Here is a 20,141-nt window from a genome sequence, read left to right as displayed (position 1 = left end):
AAGAACTATTTACACATTTCCGACATGGACATAAAATCTTTCCATTCAAACTACTTTTCTCCATACCAAATTTAATGAAGTCATGAACTCCATCTAAATATTCTTTACTATTCCTTGGTTTATTTATCCAACTTTTATCCATTGTAGGATAAAAATGATCGAACTTGTAATTTATCTAAAAATAAAAAAAATTATACAATCTATATTAATGCAATGAGTAAAAAATATCAGTCATTTCATAAAATCCAAAAAAATAACAGCTAGATAAAGTTTACATAGTAAATGCTTGCTATCATCAACTAATAGGTAAAGAAAGTTCTATCCCATTCAGAAAATGTATTAATTTTATAGGTCAATTACAGAAATCAAATGATATGCAACAAGAGCCGAAAAAAATTTTGGCAGTATTTTTTTTTAGTTCTTCCGTATAGGAAGAACAAAAGAAAAATATCATCCGAAATTTTTTTCGAACTCTCAGCATACCATTTGATTATGGTAATGACCTATAGAATTACTCATATTTTCCAAACTGTCCATACTGGACAATCAATTGATCAATGTACATAATTTTTTATCCGTACAAAAATAAATAAATGTACGGATACAATAGAATATGTACATTAATCAAAAGATGGGTCTATGATTCTATGCAATATAATTTTTTTTAAAATTAATTCATAATTAATATTGCCTGGCATGAAATTCACAACCATCACAAAAACACCCATGAAAATCTACTTAGCATGGATTTTAAAATTAAAATCCATGCTAAGTAGTTTTTTTTTTTTTCAAAATGAACAGCATGGAACAACTGCCTACCTAGCAGAAGAGTATTGTACAGATGATGAAATAAGTGCTAGCAAAAAACCAGATCTTCCTTTCTTTGATCTTGAGATCATATTGGCTGCCACAAACAACTTCTCAATTGAAAGTAAAATTGGAGTGGGTGGATTTGACCCTGTTTATCAGGTAATTATGAAACAGCAATGTGATCTTAAACATTCACTCTATGTACAAAAGAAATAGTTCGTTATTGAATTGAATGAATTTAGATGTAAAACAAAAATAATATGACATCATCATCAACTTGTGGATTGACACTTGGCAGGGCAAGCTCAACAATGGGCAGGACATAGCTGTGAAAAGGCTATCTGAAAAATCATCACAAGGACTTAATGAATTCAAAAAATGAGGTTACATTGATTGCTAAACTTCAGCACCGCAATCTTATACGGCTTCTAGGTTGTTGCATTCATGGAGGGGAAAGGATGCTAATCTATGAATACATGCATAATCGAAGCTTAGACACCTTTATATTTGGTTAGTTCTTAGCACTTCCTCCTACAAAATAACTAGTAGAAAGTTAGAAGACATAAGTCACGTGAGAGTCTTCATGTAGAGATGTAAAGCTGATAATAGGGCTTCATGACTGCATTCTAGCAAAACGTCCATAACATTTTGTTATTAAACCTCACAAAAAGTAATACTTGCATTTGGCTAATATTTACATTCTTCAATTAAAGCATAAATTGAAATCCTAAATTATGTTAACATCACTTGAAGAATGGGCAGATGAAGGAAAGCGTTTATTATTGGGTTGGCAAAATCGCTTCACCATCATACTAGGGATCGCACGTAGACTTCTCTATCTTCATCAAGATTCTAGATTTAGAATAATGGCTTGTAATCCCAACAAGCGTGGCTGTAAGGCATGGGGGAGCATGTTGCTTGAAAGGTGTACTTCCAATATAAGACAGTGTGACCCCACCTTGACATGGTTTTACTCTCTTGGAATGTAAGAGGACTGGGAAAACCAAGTAAATAAAGGAAAACGAAAAAAATGTTACATTGGTGCAGAGTGATTCAATTGCATAGTACGACAACAATTAAATAAAGGAAAACAAAAAGGAATAGACTAATAGAAGGAACAAATTTGGGGAAGTTATAACTCAATATCTATCAGCTTTTCCAGCGACTAAAACCAGATCTCCCAGCAAGCTAAACCAAGCATTCAGATTCATTACCCTTTCACCGTTATCAGAACTCGTTCTTTCTCAGAGAGATTGCCTCGTCTGGTAGACCAGCACTTCAGCCTTGCGTAGTACAGAAGCAGGTACTGCCTGATTGATCACAGGAACAGCATCAAATGTCAGAAAAATTAAAGACCTTGAGGACATAAATTAACCAAAAGAAAAAAAGCAAAACGCATAAATTGGTCATGATCCATATTTCACATTTAAAAAAAAAAAAAAGAGAATAAAAATTCTCTAAGGTGACAAAAGGAGGTAAAGCCAGTTGCTGGTCACAGGTGAGCTTCATGCACTAAAAACCAGCAGAATTCCGGATTCCAACTTATCATAAAATTTTTGAGCCACAAACAACTACCAGTCGAACTCAGAGTACAGATCAATGCTGTGTACAAGTAACTCAATCAGATAGAGAACATACTTGTAGAGAGAAAAATATAAGCACAGCAAATCTAAATTGCACATCTAAGTCATTATAAAAAGAGTCATTCGCATGATTAGATCAAAAGAAACAGGCAACCTATTTAAACAGTTGGAAATTGAAACCAACCAACGATCATTGGGAGGGGGAGGGGAGGAGGGTCGGTGGGGAGGCTGCTTCTAAGAGGGCGGACGGCGTACGGCTTGAACCGCACGTATCACGCCCTCGATCCAAGATTTTGAATCAAGGGTCATGGCAACCGCCGCATACTCATAGAAAACTCTTTCCATAAGCATGCAAGGTATCTTATCATGTTATCTTAAAATAACAGCGGAATAATTAGTCAATAATTTAAATCCAAAACATAACGATCTAAATTTTTTTTTTCTTTAATGTCTCAATAAATTCAACAATGATTCATAGGCATTACATCAAATTCAATAAGACTTTCAACCTAAAATAAAAGTATAGGAATTCTACTTCTGATCACTCTTCCATTCATATCTTGTATCATCTTAATTCCTCAATATCTGTAAAAACAATAAAAATAGGAGGTAATGAGCTAGACAGCCCAGTAAGCAATGATCACTTTTCAACAGATTTCATTAGGCATTTAAGTAAATCATCATTTATAGAAAATAAGTATATAGAGTTCATCAATTCGAAATCAATTTCAATTATGCAACATAATTCATGCCAAATTCATTTCTTTTTCGAAAATTCAAGTTTCTTTCTAAATTTTAATTTCTTTCATTCTTAAAATTTTTTCGTCAACCATGAGCTATGACCACATTTTTCCTGTGGCAGGGTCATAATACCGCGTATCTGCTTGCGATGAGCTGCGAATCATCTGACAGCAAAGTCCTTCGGAACCGCTGGTCTCTCTGGCGGTTTGTCGCTGGTCTCTCTGGCGACATGTCGCTGGTCTCGCTGGCGACATAAACCCTCAGGACAATCAATTGCCAACGTATATGTCCTCATTGACAGGGTCCTTTACATAGTCAGGTTGTCAATTCATAGTGTTTCTTATATCATAATTCTTCATAAATCATATTTCATATTCTAATTTTGATAATAAAATATATAATCATGTAGTATCGAAATCAATCAATATAATGCATCATGAAATCAATATTTCAATCATGCTTCATCATAATATTTCAAATAAGATATTTTCATAACAAAATATCATTCATCCAATTCATGCATCGTTTCACAAATCATGTCAGAAAAATATATTATAATTTGCCGATAAATCTAGAAAAAGTGAAACATTACTTACCTCGAACGCATTCCAATAAATCTATAAAATTTTATAAATTTTCTTCCAAAAATTTTGTTCGTAGATCATATCGCGATATCCCATGATCAAACATCCACAATCCTATACAGAATCAATTTCAATAATTAGAATCAATTTCAATAATTAGAAAGAATACGAATACCATATTTCAACGGTTTAAATTGGGTCCGATCATCTAATTTTATCTAATCAAAATCTAATTAGGACCTAAATGATCCAAAGTTTGACTATCAGATCAAATCGGATTCGAAGTGATAGGACCGAGGTTTCTTCATCAATTTCATAAAATCAAGTAGAGAGAGACAATTAGAGGAGAGAGAAATCAATGAGGTACAATTCGAATTGATCAGATGACACAATCCAACATTATGATTGATCCAATATCACGATTGGTGAAATCAACATGATCAAATCAAGTCATGGCTAGATCAAAATCATGGATAATCAAATTTAAAGATTCATGGTCTGATTAAGGTGGGTGCCAGTACGCTGTCTGACAATCATGGATCAGGATTCTTCATTAGAATCAGATCAGGACTATTGAAAGAATTTTCTCATTGATAAATCGATCAAGAAGAGAAATCGATCGAGAGAGAGAAATGACTTTAGAGAGAGAAAATTCTAGAGAGAGAAAATTCTAGAGAGAAAAAACTCATCTTGAACTCCTCAAACGATATGATTCAACAAATTTGATCGATCAGATCAAATCATGCTAAGATTATCATGTGGACAATTCAATAAGATCATGAGAAATAAAATCTAAAAATACTTGATCTGATCAAAGTGGATGTCGGTGTACCGTCCGACGATCACAGATCAAAAATTCATCACGAGGATCATTTAAATTTATCATCATTCTTCTCAAAATTTTAAAAATCTTAGGAGAGAGAAATAATCTAGAGAGAGAATTTTAGAGAGAGAAAGTAGAGAGAGAAAGTCTAATTCTAGAGAGAGAAAATACTAATTCAGGCTGAAGAGAGAGAGGGAAGAGAGAGAAACTATCTTTCTCATATTTTATTATTTATATCATTATTTATTAACTAATTTAATAATTTTTCTTTTCTTTTCTCTCTCTCTTTTTTTTCTTTTTCTTCACGGAAGAGAGAGGAGAAAATCCTATTTATTATTATTATATTATTATCATTTTATTTTTCTTCTTTCTTTTTTTTTCCTTTTCCTTTTTCTTTTCTTTTTCTTCTTTTTCTTTTCTTTTTTTTTTTTCTTTTCCTTCTTCTTCTTTTCTTTTTCTTTTTCTTTTCCTCCTTCTTCTTCTTCTTTTTCTTTTCTTCTTCCCGTGGACTTGTTTTGGGCTGAAACAGGGGACCTTGAGGTCCCCTCATTGGGTGGCCGGCCGGCGGCACAGCCGGCATGGGGCGACCGTCGGCAGGAGGGAGTGACTCGCCGATAAGAAGAGGGCCAAACCGGTGGTCGGCGGTGACCACCGGCGACGGCAAAATGGCAAAAAAAAAAAATTCTTCTGCAACAAAATCCGGCGACTCCGGTCGCCGGCGAGCGTGCACATCGGTACGGGAAAGAAGGGGGAGAAGAGAGGAAGAGGAGGAGGCTTACCTCCGTCGCCGGCGAAGCTTTTCCGACGAGAAATTGGACGGCACAGCGACGGGTCTCTGTGAGAAATTTTCGACGATTGCCGCCGTTTTGCCTCGGGATTTCTCGATGAGAGGAGAGAGGAGAGTTCTCCTCCTTAAATAGAGTCGGAGGAAACTTGTTTCCGACTTCGATTAGGAGCCGGTGAACGGAGGAAGAAGACTCCCTTCGGGAGTTCTTCTCCTCTTTTTTCCTTTCTTTTTTTTTTCGTTTGGGCTGGCTGGGTTATCACAGCACGGGTGCAGCGTTGACAGACGCAGTAGCAGAGGGGAGCGGCGGACGGTGGTGCAGCGTGGACGGCGGGTGCGGCGTGGACGGTGAGTGCGATGCCGGCGGCGGAGATGGGGGTCGGTGGAGGAATGGGTGGAAAGGGGCCGCGATAGATAGATTAGGACACGGGAGATTGGGGTATTAAACGAACCTAACGATGCTTTTTAGCGTCGTTACATAATGACGTAAAAAAACGTCGGCATTTTTTTTATTTAACGACGCTTTTGCTAAAAGCGTCAGCGTTGACAATGCTCAAATTTTACGATGCTTTTAAGCGTCGTTAAAAGATGACGCTTTTTAAAAATGTCGGCAGGTCAGCACAATCTGCCGACGCTTTTCAAAAGTGTCGGCAAAAAATGGTCGCTAAACCACCTTCTTACTGTAGTGAAACCACTATATGGATTTTTACTTCTATGGCTTCTACTTAGTTTTTGAAAATCTTATAATATTTAAGGATAATATATATATATATATATATATATAGTTTCACAAAAAAATTTATTTAAATAAAAATAAATGACAAAATGTTATATGAAGATTTAAATCTTTAATCTCATCATTAAAAGCTACACGTTCTAAAATTACTTGGATGGAATACGAATAGCATAATATGATGAAAAGTTGAGGAGATAAAGATGGAGTGGGAGAGATAGAATGTGAGACATGCTTCACTTCTGCTGTGCTTCAAAAATTGATATTATATAATTGAAAGTATATATATTTTATTATATCGAGTATATATTTGGTCTATTGCAAGAAGATCGTAGAAGTAAAAAGATAAAGGTGGAACTTCTTAATTTTAAAAAAATATATATATAAGAAAGATGTTTTAAATGTATTATTTTTTAGGAAATAAGTTTTTAATATAAATTTTCTTGCAACCATACATACACTTTGGAGAAAAGATGTCAATAATTATTTATATTTTGTAGTGTTTCTTTAAATATATTTTAAAAACTCAAATCTATATATGAGCGGTGCTCTAAGCAGGTAATCCTTAGCATGAAGCCTGACCCTGGAATGATCACAAAGGAAAGGAAACGAGGGAGTGGACCTTTGGGTAGATGGGAGTGTGTATATCAATTTCCATATTTGGATGGCTGGTGAAAGTGAGCAGTTGGGCGGCAAAGAGAGGGTCAGACTCTTCTTTCTACTAAAACAAGGAAAAAATGACGGGTTAGACAATTAATCAAACAACCATCTCCTTTTCCTGGTTAAGAGTCTTCCGTTTGTCATCAGCAGTGACAGCATTCAAACGCCACCACTTACACACACACAAGCATCTGGTTACAAAGCAGTACCAAATTAGCGTCAATCAGGAAGAACAATCTTTAAAAAACAACGGGTTTGGTCTACAGATCGAAATAAAAATCAGAATCAAAACTAAAATGGATTGAAATGAAAATTAAAATGACTTTTCTCAATCAAACAACCAAATTTTTATATGCATTCCAGAGCCCAATTCTCCCTACCAAACATGCTAGTTTGGTTTGTGATTGAAATTGAAATAGACTAGAATCGGAATTGAAATAGTCATATTCTCTGATGCATTTGGTTAATGACCGAAAACAAAATCAGAATCGGAATAGGATTTGAATACTAAAATAGAAATTGAATTTTTGAGGATTGGAGCATTCTCATTCTCTCGTGAAATTAAAATAAGAATGAGACTTCTTCAACCAAATAGTTAGAATAGGAGTCACTCATTTTCAAATCCAATTATTTTTGAAAAGAAAAGGGTATATAAATAAAAGCCAACTCAATCAGATATTAAAGGAATAATGTCATTCTAATTAATGATTGCAGTGAATTGAATTGGTTTCTTTGTCAAATAGCTTCACTAAGGTTAAAGCAATTATTGTGTGCTTGCTGATCAAATAGAATTATGAAGATATGAATACTATTTTCGTATTGATTGAATATACCTCTTACTTGACACTTACTTAGATTCCAGAGTTTATTCCACTAGAATCCAAAAGTCTGAGAATTAGAGATATCTTACAGGAAATGTGATCTCTCCCTTCCATTCCCCCTTACTCCTTTTCTACCACAAGTCTGCTTGAATGCAAGTGTCTGTAAAGTATACCAGCTCCAATTTTACTCATAAGGAGGAGTTATACCCTATATATATGTATATTTTTTTTTTGGTAAGAGTTATGCCATATAATTTAGATGCTCATATTTTCCTATGGAGCAGCTGAGAGGACTCCTTGTAACTTGATGATTGCATCACACTCTATGCATGTAAGAGAGGATGGATTTCCACTGTGAAGCTTGATATATACAAACTCACCTTTTGTTGGTGAACTTCTCCTGTTCCTTCTATTATGCAGAGATGAAGCATTGAGAGGGGGGTTTATCAAAGATATAGAGGAAAATACACAAGAACAAGGAGTGGGGATAATTGGTAAGAATAATTGTCACAGACCAGCTTGCAACTACATGCCCAATCTAATTCACATTAATTGACATAGTGACTGTTATCCAAAACTAGCTGTAAAGTCCAGAAGCTACATTTTAAATGAAAGCCGAAATTTTATGACCAGAGGATGATATCTTACCATTCAGTACATGATATTTGAAGTGATCTGGAGTTGGTATTTTTCATCTCAAAAAGCAAGGCTACTTTATTTAGTTTGTGATAGAGAAGACAGGTTGTGATTGGAAACTGAAGGCGTATCTTCAATAGATGGTTGGAAATGAAGTGGAAAGTAGCAAATTTACAGCAACCAGCTTGGTTTGATTAAAAAAACACATTCGGTTCTCTTCACCATCATTCACATCTTCAGACTTCAGTTGGGCCCCAGGGAGAAAGATAAAAAATATTAAAAACAGATATGCTTTATCGAAAACGCCGTCTGTGGGAATCGAACCCACGACCACGTGGTTAAAAGCCACGCGCTCTACCGGCTGAGCTAAGACGGCTGGCCGAAAGCTTTCAGGGAGATACATTGAAAACTAAAATGCTCACGGTGGTTGTTTGCTTCTCATGCAGTTTTCCGTTTTGTGGTTTAGGATGATAAAAGAAAACTAAATCATTGCACTCTTATCTTCTTATGCCTATAATTTTCTTTCCTTTTTATCTTTGAGAAAGAGGAATATGCATATGATTATATACCCAAAAGGGTTGAAAGATCTCATAGCACAAGGCCATTGATAGGGCTACAAATGGTTGGTTGAATCGAGGCATGCTTAACCCCCATCCAAGTTTATTTCATATGCAGGTCTTAATATTGAACCTTGACTCGATTTGATAGATGATTAGGTCGGGTTGGATCTATGGAAAATATTTTAGACCCAGCAAGTCATTTAGATCAGTTTGAAGACATGCATGATTGTGACTCATCCCAAATTATTTGAATTAATATTGGATCCGATCTGAGCTCAAGTCTACATTGGGTTATTAACAAAATTTTATGAAGAAAATTTTTTTTTACTTCTAAATTAAGCTAAATTTTGACTGTCACACAATTATTTGCTAACATAGTCAAAACTTTATGAATTAATGTTTATCTAAACCTGCAACTACTTAAGAGATTAATAATCTCAATGGCTGGCCTTCCTTAATGTAATGAGATTAATTTGAGCACTTTTCTCTTAACAAATGAAAAGAAGAAATAATTTAGAATACCCTTTTCAAGTCAATTTGCATTAGATAAACCAAGTAACTAATAAAAGGATCCAAAATAGATACTTATATTGATAGTGTTGGATCTAGAATACATCTAATATTTGAATCCGACCTAGCCTCATGGGTCCCAAAAATATGTTGGATTAGGTTTAATTGGATTTATTCAATAACTGATTAACCCGATCCATTTGCAACCTTAACAGATGTTACCCCTCAAGTTTGTACATTTGCCATCCATGGTGATCTTAGAACCTATGGGGCCGTTTGGTGATCTAATTTGGATCACCACGGTGATCTAAGATCGCTAATGATCTAAATCCTAAGGTGATCTATACTCTAGTGATCTAATATCACTATGTTTGGTTTGCTATAATGCAATAATTAAAAATTCTCGGATATGTACAAATAACTTATTTGGTATGATATGGAATCAAGATTACTGACCATATGATATCAAAAATATCATGATATATCTCAAATGGATTTTTGTATTATTTGAGATAATATAAAAATAAAAAGAAAAATTGATAAGAAGAAATGGAACAAAGAAAAACCTCAGATTACGTGATGGATTGAGGAAACAAAATCATCACTTCAAATCACACTCCTTTGAGAGTTGGGATTAAGGATTGAGATAGAGAAAATTTTAAAATAAAACAAATAGTTTTTTTCTATTTCTCTTCTGTGGAGATAACGCCCCTCTTCCGTGGAGCACATGCCTCAACTACCCACCCATGCGTGAGGAAAAATATCACCGCAAAAAAAATAGTTTTCTCTTCCGAAAGTCTATCAATCGTAAGGATATTTTAATTAACGTATTTTAATATAAAATCATCGTGATGGAGTGATGTTAGATACCCATCCTCAAGAGGAATTTTCTATCATCGCGTTGGATGGTGATTTAAAATATGGGTGATTTGAAATCACTGCCATTTATGATCATCATGGTGCAACTAAATATGATGATCTCATTACTTCCATCCATATCACTCTTGATCTTGAGTGGATCATCCATACCAAATATCCTATACGTATTATGTGCAAACAAACTTGCAATTTCATATTCATCCAAATCCCATAGTCGCACACAATATCTTACACCACGTAGCAAGAAAACTTTGCATATATGATCAAATCCGGAATCAATGACATCATTGGTGGAAATTAAATAACTTGAGTCCTTCCATCTGGATTCAAAAGTACCGGACAACAATTTTCAGGATTTTTTTTTCCCCACTCTCCTTGAGGCAAATTAGCATCCCATTCCCTTCATAGTTATTCCTTAGTCTTTCTAATGGCTAAGCTGGAATTGCTTCCATCATCAATTTACAAATAATATTACATTCTTTCACGGGAATACAATCCTCCCTCTCCACTCAAAGATTCCCACTACTTTGAACCCTGACGACAATTGATTGGCGTGCATAATATCATGGCAACCTTCTAACAGAAAACGCAAAACATTTCTGCTATATGTATTAATTGCTAGGTGATTTGAGGCAGTAGATTTTGCAAAATGGAGATTCCAATCTTTTGGGAAAGAAAATCTCAACAAGTATATAAATACATGTTAACAATGGCACAAATTTGTCACATCTCATTGAATAAAAACTTTAAAATAGCGTTATCTACCTTTTTCGGTAGGAAGAGTTAATTTGTTGAACCAATTATATATGCAATCAGGATACTCTAGGAGGCATATTCATTTTTATTTAGATTCATATAGCGATCTTATTGTTAAGAGATTTTTTTTCTATTTTTTAGGGTTAGGAGGAGTATTATAAAAAAAGAATAGAAATATCCTAATATCTCAAAATCTAATCCATACTCTTTCCTAGTATTCAATCCCATTTCATTTAAGTCAAACACTTAAGTCAAATATATCAAGGGATTTGACCGTTCCCATTTCTATTTTGATTTCGATTTTGATCGCAAAACCAACGTGCCTTTAGTGCTAGTATTTTCACAACAAATTTTGCAAGATACCATAGAGGAATGTTCTTTTGTTGGTAGTATGCCAAATAAATATTGAGGATAGAAAAATGGAATGCACCCTGTGTTCATGGTTACTCTTGGCATCATGTGCAAGTCATGGTTGTGCCATGTCTCAATTTTATTGAGAAAAGGTCAGAGAAATTGATCGAGAACATCAAAATTTATTGACGCAAATAAAGAGAGGAAAGGAAGCCACTCATCTCAAAAATGAGCAAGACAATATAGTCTGAACATATACAATATCCTAACATAAGTCGAGCCTGCATGATACTTCATAGCATCTATAACCTACAATAAAAGCAACAAGGAAATATTTTGAGATCTGGCAACAGCATGACTTTTTTAAGAAAGTTATATATAATAATACTAAAAAAGATATATACACTTTTATTTGAGAAGATAATGATGAATGGTAACAAGTAAATTATGTCGAAATATTTAGTTTTAAAATATTCCTTTATTTACACAAAATAAAAATTCCATTAAAATTTTATAAAATATTTTTATCAATAATAATGTTCTCCGATGAAATTATAACCAAATTATAGTAGTTATTAAAATTCACTTGTTGTTTGTAACATATTGAAAAGCCTCTTGAGTTATTACGGTGGTTGTTATTTTAGACTTATCACACATTCAAAAAACATTGGCTTTAAATGAATGAATATGAATGAATCCATGACTTTTTCAGTGAATTTAATAAATATATTTTATTTCTTTATTTTTATCATCTTCAATATTAATTATTGGGTGAATATAGATTGATAATTATGCAATCTCAATTTTTATTGATACCAGAGGTTGGCAACTACTACGAACGGTTGTGTTTTCATGGTCTCTCAATTTAATAAGATAATATTTTATTATTTTGACAAATGCACATCCAATTGCAAGATGTGCACCTCTAACATTTCTTTCCGTTAAAGAAAAGGGTCACTGAGTGTTATATATTTATTTAGGCCAAGAGTGGTATAAGAACACTAGATTGTCTATGGTTCACAGAAATTCATTAAGATAGTGCAAAAGTTTTGATTTTAAAAATAACTCTCAGAAAATATTGAGCCATGTTATGCATTCATATAATATTTTTTAATTTAATTTTTCTTACGAATGTTATAAATCACGACATGATCAATTTTATCATTAATGACTTTTTTCACTATGTCAAATAATCTATTTAAAATATAAGTATTCTGTTTCTATGAAAGAATATCATTGCGAACAAAATTGATAAAAGATGATTATTTTTATGAAGACATTCTTTCCAATTTCACACACAAATACCTAATCATGCATATAAATATTTATTGAATTAAATCAAACTTATTCCTATCCACTGCATTTTTACATTCACTTGGTTTAATATTTTTTAAAAAGAATAAATTTTTCATCAACCAAAGATACATAAGATAAATTTATTTGCAAGTTTTTATGTTATAATAATAGTAGGTTATTTTTTTAAATAATTACAAGTGCAATCCACATGCCCCTATGCTGGTAATGCAAAAAGTAGATGTGAAAGAGAAGTAACATCCTCTACAAGCACTGAAGCATACAGCTGATGCCCCATATTTCAATTTTCATTTCTTGGAGGCTTGGAGCACCAAAGGGCAAGATCAATGCCACAAAATTCTACAAAGTATTAGTGGAGCCAGGAACAAAAAATTAATTGTAACAATATACTATAGCAAGACATGAGAATATACCAATTTTGCCAAACCACCATTTCATTAATTTGCAGTTGCATGGGCAGTATTAAATATTCTTGAATAAGTAAAAGAATAAGTGTTTGCAAAGGCTTGGCTTAACCAACTAAACCTGTGAGGCTGAGAAACTAGAACTTATATCATGTACTTAAAGGTTAGTCACAGGTTAGCGTTTGGGGGAACTTGACTAGAGGTAGAGGTGTGGAATCTGGAAAGAGATTGATCAAAAGTTTAGAGAAAGTTCAGAGAGATAAAAAATAGGAATATAACGACAAAATTTAAAGAATGATCTTTCCAAAAATATTTGTATACTTATTTTCATTTAAAATAAGTATAGAGGAGGCCACAACAACAAATGGTAGCAAAAATATCATGACCCACAACAACATATAGTATCATTACTTTGTAACACAAAGGTTTCTTCAATTACTTGTGAATGACAAAGAGTAAATCATATATTGGTGTACAATCTAAGAATATCTGAATAGCTATAATTTGGTTCTTTCATGGAGAATAATCTGGAGAAACATTAGACCGAAAGAAAACCTAAAATAATTCAAGAAATTTTCAATGACTTGGAGATTATTGTTATCATGTTTCAAAGTCCTTTCGCCAGAGCACAGACATTCAGTTGTCAAGCAGCAACCATTGTACAGAAGACCCTAACTTTCCAACACATATGGAAGAAAACTGAAGATGGTCATAGAAGAAAACCTTTTTTTGGAGGATGGTTATAGAAGAAAACTGAAGATGGTCTCAGGTGGTGGTACTCTGAAGAAATAATAAGTTCAAAACTTATTTATTTTTAGGAAATGAAGCTTATGGAGTTATGTTTCCAAATCACAGAGAAGCCTGCGAGAACAGTATTGCTGCAATAGCCTAGCATAATTGCTAAAGAGCACAATGATAAACACGACTGAGGACATTATACCGTATTCTCTCCACAGATGTAAATAAGGATCATTTTTCTGATATAATTACGTGTTCTTCTTTCTCAATGTCTATGTTCACTAATTGTTCCTTTGATAATCCATTTTCTTCTGCATCTCTAGATTAAAGTTTGTGCAACAAGATAAGAATGACGACAATGATGGCCATCGATTATAATGTCAATGCCTTAACATACAAGTAGTCATTCGACATGGAAGTGAAAATACATCACTCAAGCCTCTGTCCAACAAGATTTGTACATAAGAAGACAAAAAATTGCAACTCACCTAGGATACTTGAACAGCATGATGTGCAAAGCATAGCCAGGAAATCTCCTTGTAAGATGAGTAACATATGCTGCTGGCTGCTTTCAGCATCAGTTGTATAGCTACCTTATTTGTACCATCATACCAACTCTTTTAATTACTTTGCCACTATAAGTTCATCCAGGCTATCAGCATCAGTGCTTAGGGGAGGCAGCAATATCTCATCAGCAGCAGTGAAATGGTACCTCTCGCCGATAGCTCTTAGAATCTGGTATACTTCAAACATTGTTGGCCTCTCCTTAGGAGCAGAGAGTACACAAGCACATGCAATTTTCATAAATTGGAGAAGCTCGCTGTCATGGTCCTTACCAATTAAAGACTTATCGATTGCATCCTGAAGAAGGGAATTATTTGAAAGATATGTGATCCACTCTACCAAACTGCCCTTGAAGCTTTCGGGAGCATTGGACAAATGAGTGGGTCTTTCACCGGTAACCAGTTCCAGCAGAACAACTCCAAAGCTGTAAACATCACCCTTTGGAGTGGCCACCAATGTGCGGGCATATTCAGGGGCCACATAACCGAAGTCACCAAACTCACCATTGACAAAAGTGCTGAGATGGGTATCAATTGGATTCATAAGCCTTGCAAGTCCAAAGTCCGATATTTTTGGCTCATAATCCTCATCAAGTAGGATGCATTTAGAACTAATGTTGCGGTGAAGAATGCGAGGATTGCAACTGTGGTGAAGCCATTGCAAGCCTCTTGCTGCTCCAATACTGATCCTCAGCCTTAATGGCCATTCCATGACTTTGTCTATCATATCTGCCTGATGTAGCTGATCATAAAGAGTCCCTTTCGGCATGTGTTTGTATACCAACAGCCGCTCTTTCTTGGCCACACAGTAACCTAAAAGGGGAACCAAATTGGGATGTCTGACACTTCCCAGTGTTGCCATCTCAGATTCGAACTGGCTTGAAGAATGCTGGGAGTCTTGCAACCTCTTGATAGCAAGGAAAGAGCCATCTGGAAGTGTTGCCTTATACATAGTCCCTGTTCTACCTGAACCAATGATGTTATCGTTGCTAAAATCATTGGTTGCTTTCATGAGATCGCTCAATTTCATTTTTGAAACTGAATTTTCAAACATTGAAACCTGCACACCAGAAAACTGTGTCTAAGCTTTGTATGCCTTATACAGAAGAGGAAAAGATAAACTGACTCACCAGTAGTCTAAAAAACTTAAAGATCAATAGCAAAGTAGATAAAAGAGAGATGAGGTTAGCTTGCCTTGATGCCTTTAGCTCCCTTTATAGTTTTTGCCCATTTGTTTTCTTCTACATCCTTTTCCTTCTTCTTGACAGGCAACTTCCGTAAGCAGAAGTATATAACAACTCCAACAACTGTAATTGTTAATACCACAGCACCACTAGCAGAGCCAATGATCACCCCAGTAGAGCCCTTCTTTGAAGATGTGCAAGCATTCAGAGGCGTCCCGCAAAGTCCTGGATTATTTGCAAAATTTGCAGCTGAAAAGGAAGTATGAAATACAGGGATTTGTCCTGATAACATATTATCAGCAACATTGAGAGATGTCAGTCGACTGAGAGTTGTCAGTTGCCCAGGGATCTGTCCAGACAACCGATTATGCTGCAGACTAAGAACATTCAGATACGAGCAGTTAGAGAGGTTTGCCGGAATTTCGCCTGTGAAATTATTGAACGAGAGATCGAGGCTTGTGATATAAGGTATCTTTCTTGAGATGTCAGCAGGGATGGACCCAGAAAGGTTGTTGCTTGAGAGATCCAACCCAGTCAAGCTTGTACAATTCTCAAGTCCCGATGGAAATGGGCCTTCAAGGCCCATGTTTGACAGGTGCAGGTTAAGGACCCTGTTTTCATCAGGATGCCAGCATTCAACACCATTAAACTTGCATATGGCCCCTTCTGTTTTGTTGCTGAAATTCCATGAATACTTTAAGCTGTCCAAAGGGTCACGCAGTGACAGTTGTATCTTTCTTAAGCATTCAATATCGGTCTGAGTGCCATAACATATGTTAGTAATTAAGCACCAGAAGATGGTCTGAAGTAAAGTAGCACAAACACTTCTGTGCATAGCCATACACATGCAATACCAACTGCAACTGGTATCCCCTCCCCAGTGGGTGCAATGTACTGGGAATTCACTCTGGCTTATACAGCTAACTGTTATTCATTTCCAAGATACAGCGGCACCTACCTGAAAATATGATCCTGAGTTAACTTAAAACTTGTAACATGCACAAGGAGTTCTCTTGCCAAGTGATGAAAGGAATTTAAAATTCAGAAAACGGCAATTCCTAATATGTAAAAACAGTTAAAAGGTATAAAAATTTCTAGAAGTAAATTCAGTTCACATTTGTCTCCTCTTTATCTAGCAAAACAACAAAATATATGAGAACAAAGAATGCAAATTCAAAAGCAGCAAGGCAAAGAAAACAATTGTGGAACAAGAAAACAGATGCACAGTTTCATCCTACAGATGCTCGATACCTCAAAGAATTTTCAATGTCTCTAATTGAGACAATGAAGAGATAAATTAATACTTCATATTTTGAGTTTAGTTAAAAAAGCAACGCATGAAAAAAATTTGTAATGAAAAGCACCAACAGTTTCCCAAAATGAGAAGCAAATACAGACACAAGCTTTATAGTTACAGTTTACAATCTCCAAAACCATTATCAAGAGACCAAACTTATCTTCTACAATGTAAAAGATAAATCATATCAAATGAATCGATTATGCAAAGACAAAGTGAACTCTACCTTCACTCCATAAATCGCACCAATATTTGATAATGTTCAGGACAAAGCAGAGGTTTCACAAGAAAATGAGTAATTTGATCACTAGAGTAGGATTAGTGCCACCAAGAGCTCATGGAAGCTCCAACATTTTAACAACTTCAACAAGATTTAAGCAATCACCAATGAAAAGGGGCAAAACACGAAAAAGATAACAGCAATTAAAGAAGTAGTATGCAATTTGTGAACGTCATAAATCTACATCTTTAAACTAAAACTAAGATCAATCAGTCTTACCAACTAAACCTTGGCAAGATCCAAACACACCCAATAGTACAGCTAAACTTCAACAAATGAGTTTTTTTAAAAACCATGTGAAGCTGAACTACCAAAGCACTGAACAACTCCACCCAAGACTTCCCCCAAAGACATGCTACAATCCAAGCCATCAAAGCAATCATCCAGAACTTAAGATACTGCAGCCAAAAAGAAATGACTTCATCTTAGAATCAATTCTATGCCTGTGAAAGCCATAGGTTTTAAGGACCCAAAACATTCACAAGGAAATTGGGGGAAACGAGTCCTTTACCACACGCAGGCCAGTTCAAGAATTAATCTAAAGTTTGCAAAACACACACGACACATCATGCTCCTCTCGACAACCACACCAAGTAACAAAAAAACTTACATAAAAAAGCTAAAGTTAGCCCACATGAACCAACTTGAAGGAACAAAATAAAAGCACCAAAAAGAACTAAACTTTGCCTCTCTAATAACCCATCAAAACCCACCAAGATCCACAACCCACCCCTAAAAGACCAATCTTTCCAACACCGGAGCTCAAAATAGAAACCCCAAAACACTAAAAAATTCAAAGCTTCAACTTCTAAACTAACACAACACCCAGTCCAAATAGATCCAATTCACGTTCACCAAGATCAATAATTCTCCACATATTAGCACTATTAAACGTCAAATAACCTTAATTCACACCAAACCATATGACCAAACCAGTCCACAGACAATAAAAAAACTCTTTTTCCCAAAAAAATTCTTATTTTGATCACTTACCAGGAACTCCATAGACAAGAGCTGGACCACGGAAGAGCTCGATCCCAGAAACCCTAACCCTAGAAGCTCCCCGGAGAGGGGAAATGGGGACCTGGAGCTCAAAGGAGGCGACTTTCTTGTGCCCAGAGTCGCTTCCACCCCCACCAAAAAACCTAAATCGTTGGTAAAAGATTCAAAGCCAAGCCCACGACCACCAGTCGATATTTTTTATAATATAAAATAAAATCCAAGAACCCACAAAAAGGAATTTTTTAATGCTTTTAAATCTATCAGAATAAAAGGACCCTGGATTTTGCGAATATTATAATCTCCATTGTGATTATGATGACTTCCATGTTGTTTTCTTTCATTTAATTATGATTACTTGGTGATAATTATGATTGGTGCTGCTACTAAATTCTAGCTGTCTGATTGCACCGCACATAAGTTTTACTGCTGATAGGAAGACTGCAACCGTCGATCTGGAAAGTAACGGTCGATCTGTTCTCTCGCATGGAGAATTCTATGCGTTCCTTTGGATAAGATTCCCGTTTCGCGTAGAACTTCGGTCAAAGTCAAGATGTCCGGCTTCCACCCGTTGGAATCTTTCGTAGGTGTGGGCTGATCCAGTACATTTCTAAAACAGCAACAGCGTTAAATCCAATGGACGCGCTGCAACGTAGGCGCTCATTGCCACGCGTCGGTCAGACGGCATTCATTGCGGTCATCGTTGGGACGTGACCGCGGAACCCGTGGACGGGATATGATGTTATTGTCCAAATGCGCTCATAGAAAAATCTATGAGGTCTTTTAGATCTTCCATTGAAGGCCGAACTTGGCGGATCTGACGCCGTAGAGTTGATGGATCGCGTAGTATTTTGTATGCGAACAGATGTAGGAAAAGGAGAATGGACTAGGGGACGACTTCTATGCGTTCTAATGGTCACAGTTCTCGTGATGGGGCCCACGTTATGTCCTGATGTCTGACTTGACTTAAAAGCCCGGCAAGACCGGGAGGGAAGCTGAGGAACACTGCTCATGCCGTGTTTGGGTGGATTGGTGCCGGATTCTTTTAATACCACCAGTGCCCAAAGGGAGAGAGAAATAAAATATTAAAAAATAAATTAATTAAAAGTTGTGTTTTTCTGAGGTAAAGAATTAAGAGTTGCGTTTGATCCCTGCCCAGATGGTTATATCCTTCAATATATTTAATTAATAATTAAAAATATAATTAAAATTTAAATAAAATAAAAAAATAAAAAAATAAAAATTATATTTTAAAAAATTAAAATATTTTATCCTTCTTTAAATTATAATGTGAATGGAGCTTTTTGGATGAAATAGTTGAATTGGGAGCCATTTATTTTTATTTCCATCCTAAAATCTAACTTACTCCAATTGAATACCTTAAAAATTTTAGATATTAAGAAAGTTGAACCAGATCATGAATGCATAAAGTTCTGAATTGAGAATATGAATTTGATATTTCTCTCTTCCTATCTAATTTATTTTTTTATTTTAAAATCTAAATAGTTGGATCCAAAATCTCATATAAATTATTAATTTGGATCAATACAATCATCCAAATCAGATTTGGCTAAGCTACATTATACATTCGGACCGATTCACACATTTATGTAAATATAGCACAGCCAAATTTGATTAAATGATTGTATTGATCCAAATCCATTATTTTAAATTCAACCATCCAAATAAATTCTTAATTATATTTTTTGTGATCATGTACATTGCCTATATCTTTCGCTTGGTCAATTTCATTCACAAGAAAGGTTTTCTATTGCCACGTGCGACCAAAGGATTTGTTGGACTATAGTGGCAAACACCGTGCCAGCATCAAGATTTCTTCTTGATCAAAAGAATTGTTTATATTTCATAGGGTTTGGATCCTATAAACTTTGGTCAATCTGATGGTCCTGTTTCATGGTCATGGCCATCTATAGCCTGAAAGTATTAAGAGATAGTTGTGATGCATTGGTGTTCATGTGATAATAGCGGCTTTCTGCAACACATGAGGCCAGATGCACACACAATACACACACGACTGTAATTAAAAGAACAAAACCGTCAAGTTCAACCTTCAAGCTCTACGATATCAGAAAATTTTTGTTTTGATCTATATTAATTGTGCCAACTAATT

General features: G+C 35.2%; 1 protein-coding gene and 1 non-coding gene across 4 annotated transcripts; both read right to left on the bottom strand.

Annotated features, from left to right (window-relative positions):
• Positions 1 to 8,478: 8,478 nt before the first annotated feature.
• On the bottom strand, positions 8,479 to 8,551 carry TRNAK-UUU (transfer RNA lysine (anticodon UUU)). The gene has a single exon. It is a non-coding gene; the product is annotated as a tRNA-Lys (tRNA).
• Positions 8,552 to 14,037: 5,486 nt separating this feature from the next.
• On the bottom strand, positions 14,038 to 18,202 carry LOC105037222 (probably inactive leucine-rich repeat receptor-like protein kinase At5g48380). 3 transcript variants are annotated; one of them, XM_073243167.1, is made up of 3 exons: positions 18,005 to 18,202; positions 15,445 to 16,392; positions 14,038 to 15,310 (listed from the first exon to the last, which is right to left on the bottom strand). In XM_073243167.1, exons 2-3 carry the CDS (start codon positions 16,279 to 16,281, stop codon positions 14,312 to 14,314), a joined length of 1,836 nt encoding a protein of 611 aa, XP_073099268.1. In that variant the 5' UTR covers positions 16,282 to 16,392; positions 18,005 to 18,202; the 3' UTR covers positions 14,038 to 14,311. The 3 variants fall into 3 exon arrangements, with proteins under 3 accessions (XP_073099268.1, XP_073099266.1, XP_073099267.1); XM_073243165.1 differs by having other exon boundaries at positions 15,445 to 16,406; positions 18,005 to 18,191; XM_073243166.1 differs by having other exon boundaries at positions 15,445 to 16,388; positions 18,005 to 18,191.
• Between the last annotated feature and the right edge of the window lie 1,939 nt (positions 18,203 to 20,141).

Source organism: Elaeis guineensis, chromosome 9 (assembly GCF_000442705.2).
Source record: "Elaeis guineensis isolate ETL-2024a chromosome 9, EG11, whole genome shotgun sequence".
In the NCBI taxonomy this organism is placed as follows: Eukaryota; Viridiplantae; Streptophyta; class Magnoliopsida; order Arecales; family Arecaceae; genus Elaeis; species Elaeis guineensis.
This window is presented reverse-complemented; position numbering and strand designations above follow the sequence as displayed.

What these genes read in the sequence shown, in the direction of transcription:
- LOC105037222 (XM_073243167.1), bottom strand. Translation starts at nt 16,281, where the DNA reads ATGTGTATGGCTATGCACAGAAGTGTTTGTGCTACTTTACTTCAGACC. An exon ending in AGGGAGCTAAAGGCATCAAG is followed by an intron (nt 15,311 to 15,444) that starts GCAAGCTAACCT and finishes TCTGGTGTGCAG; the next exon opens with GTTTCAATGTTTGAAAATTC.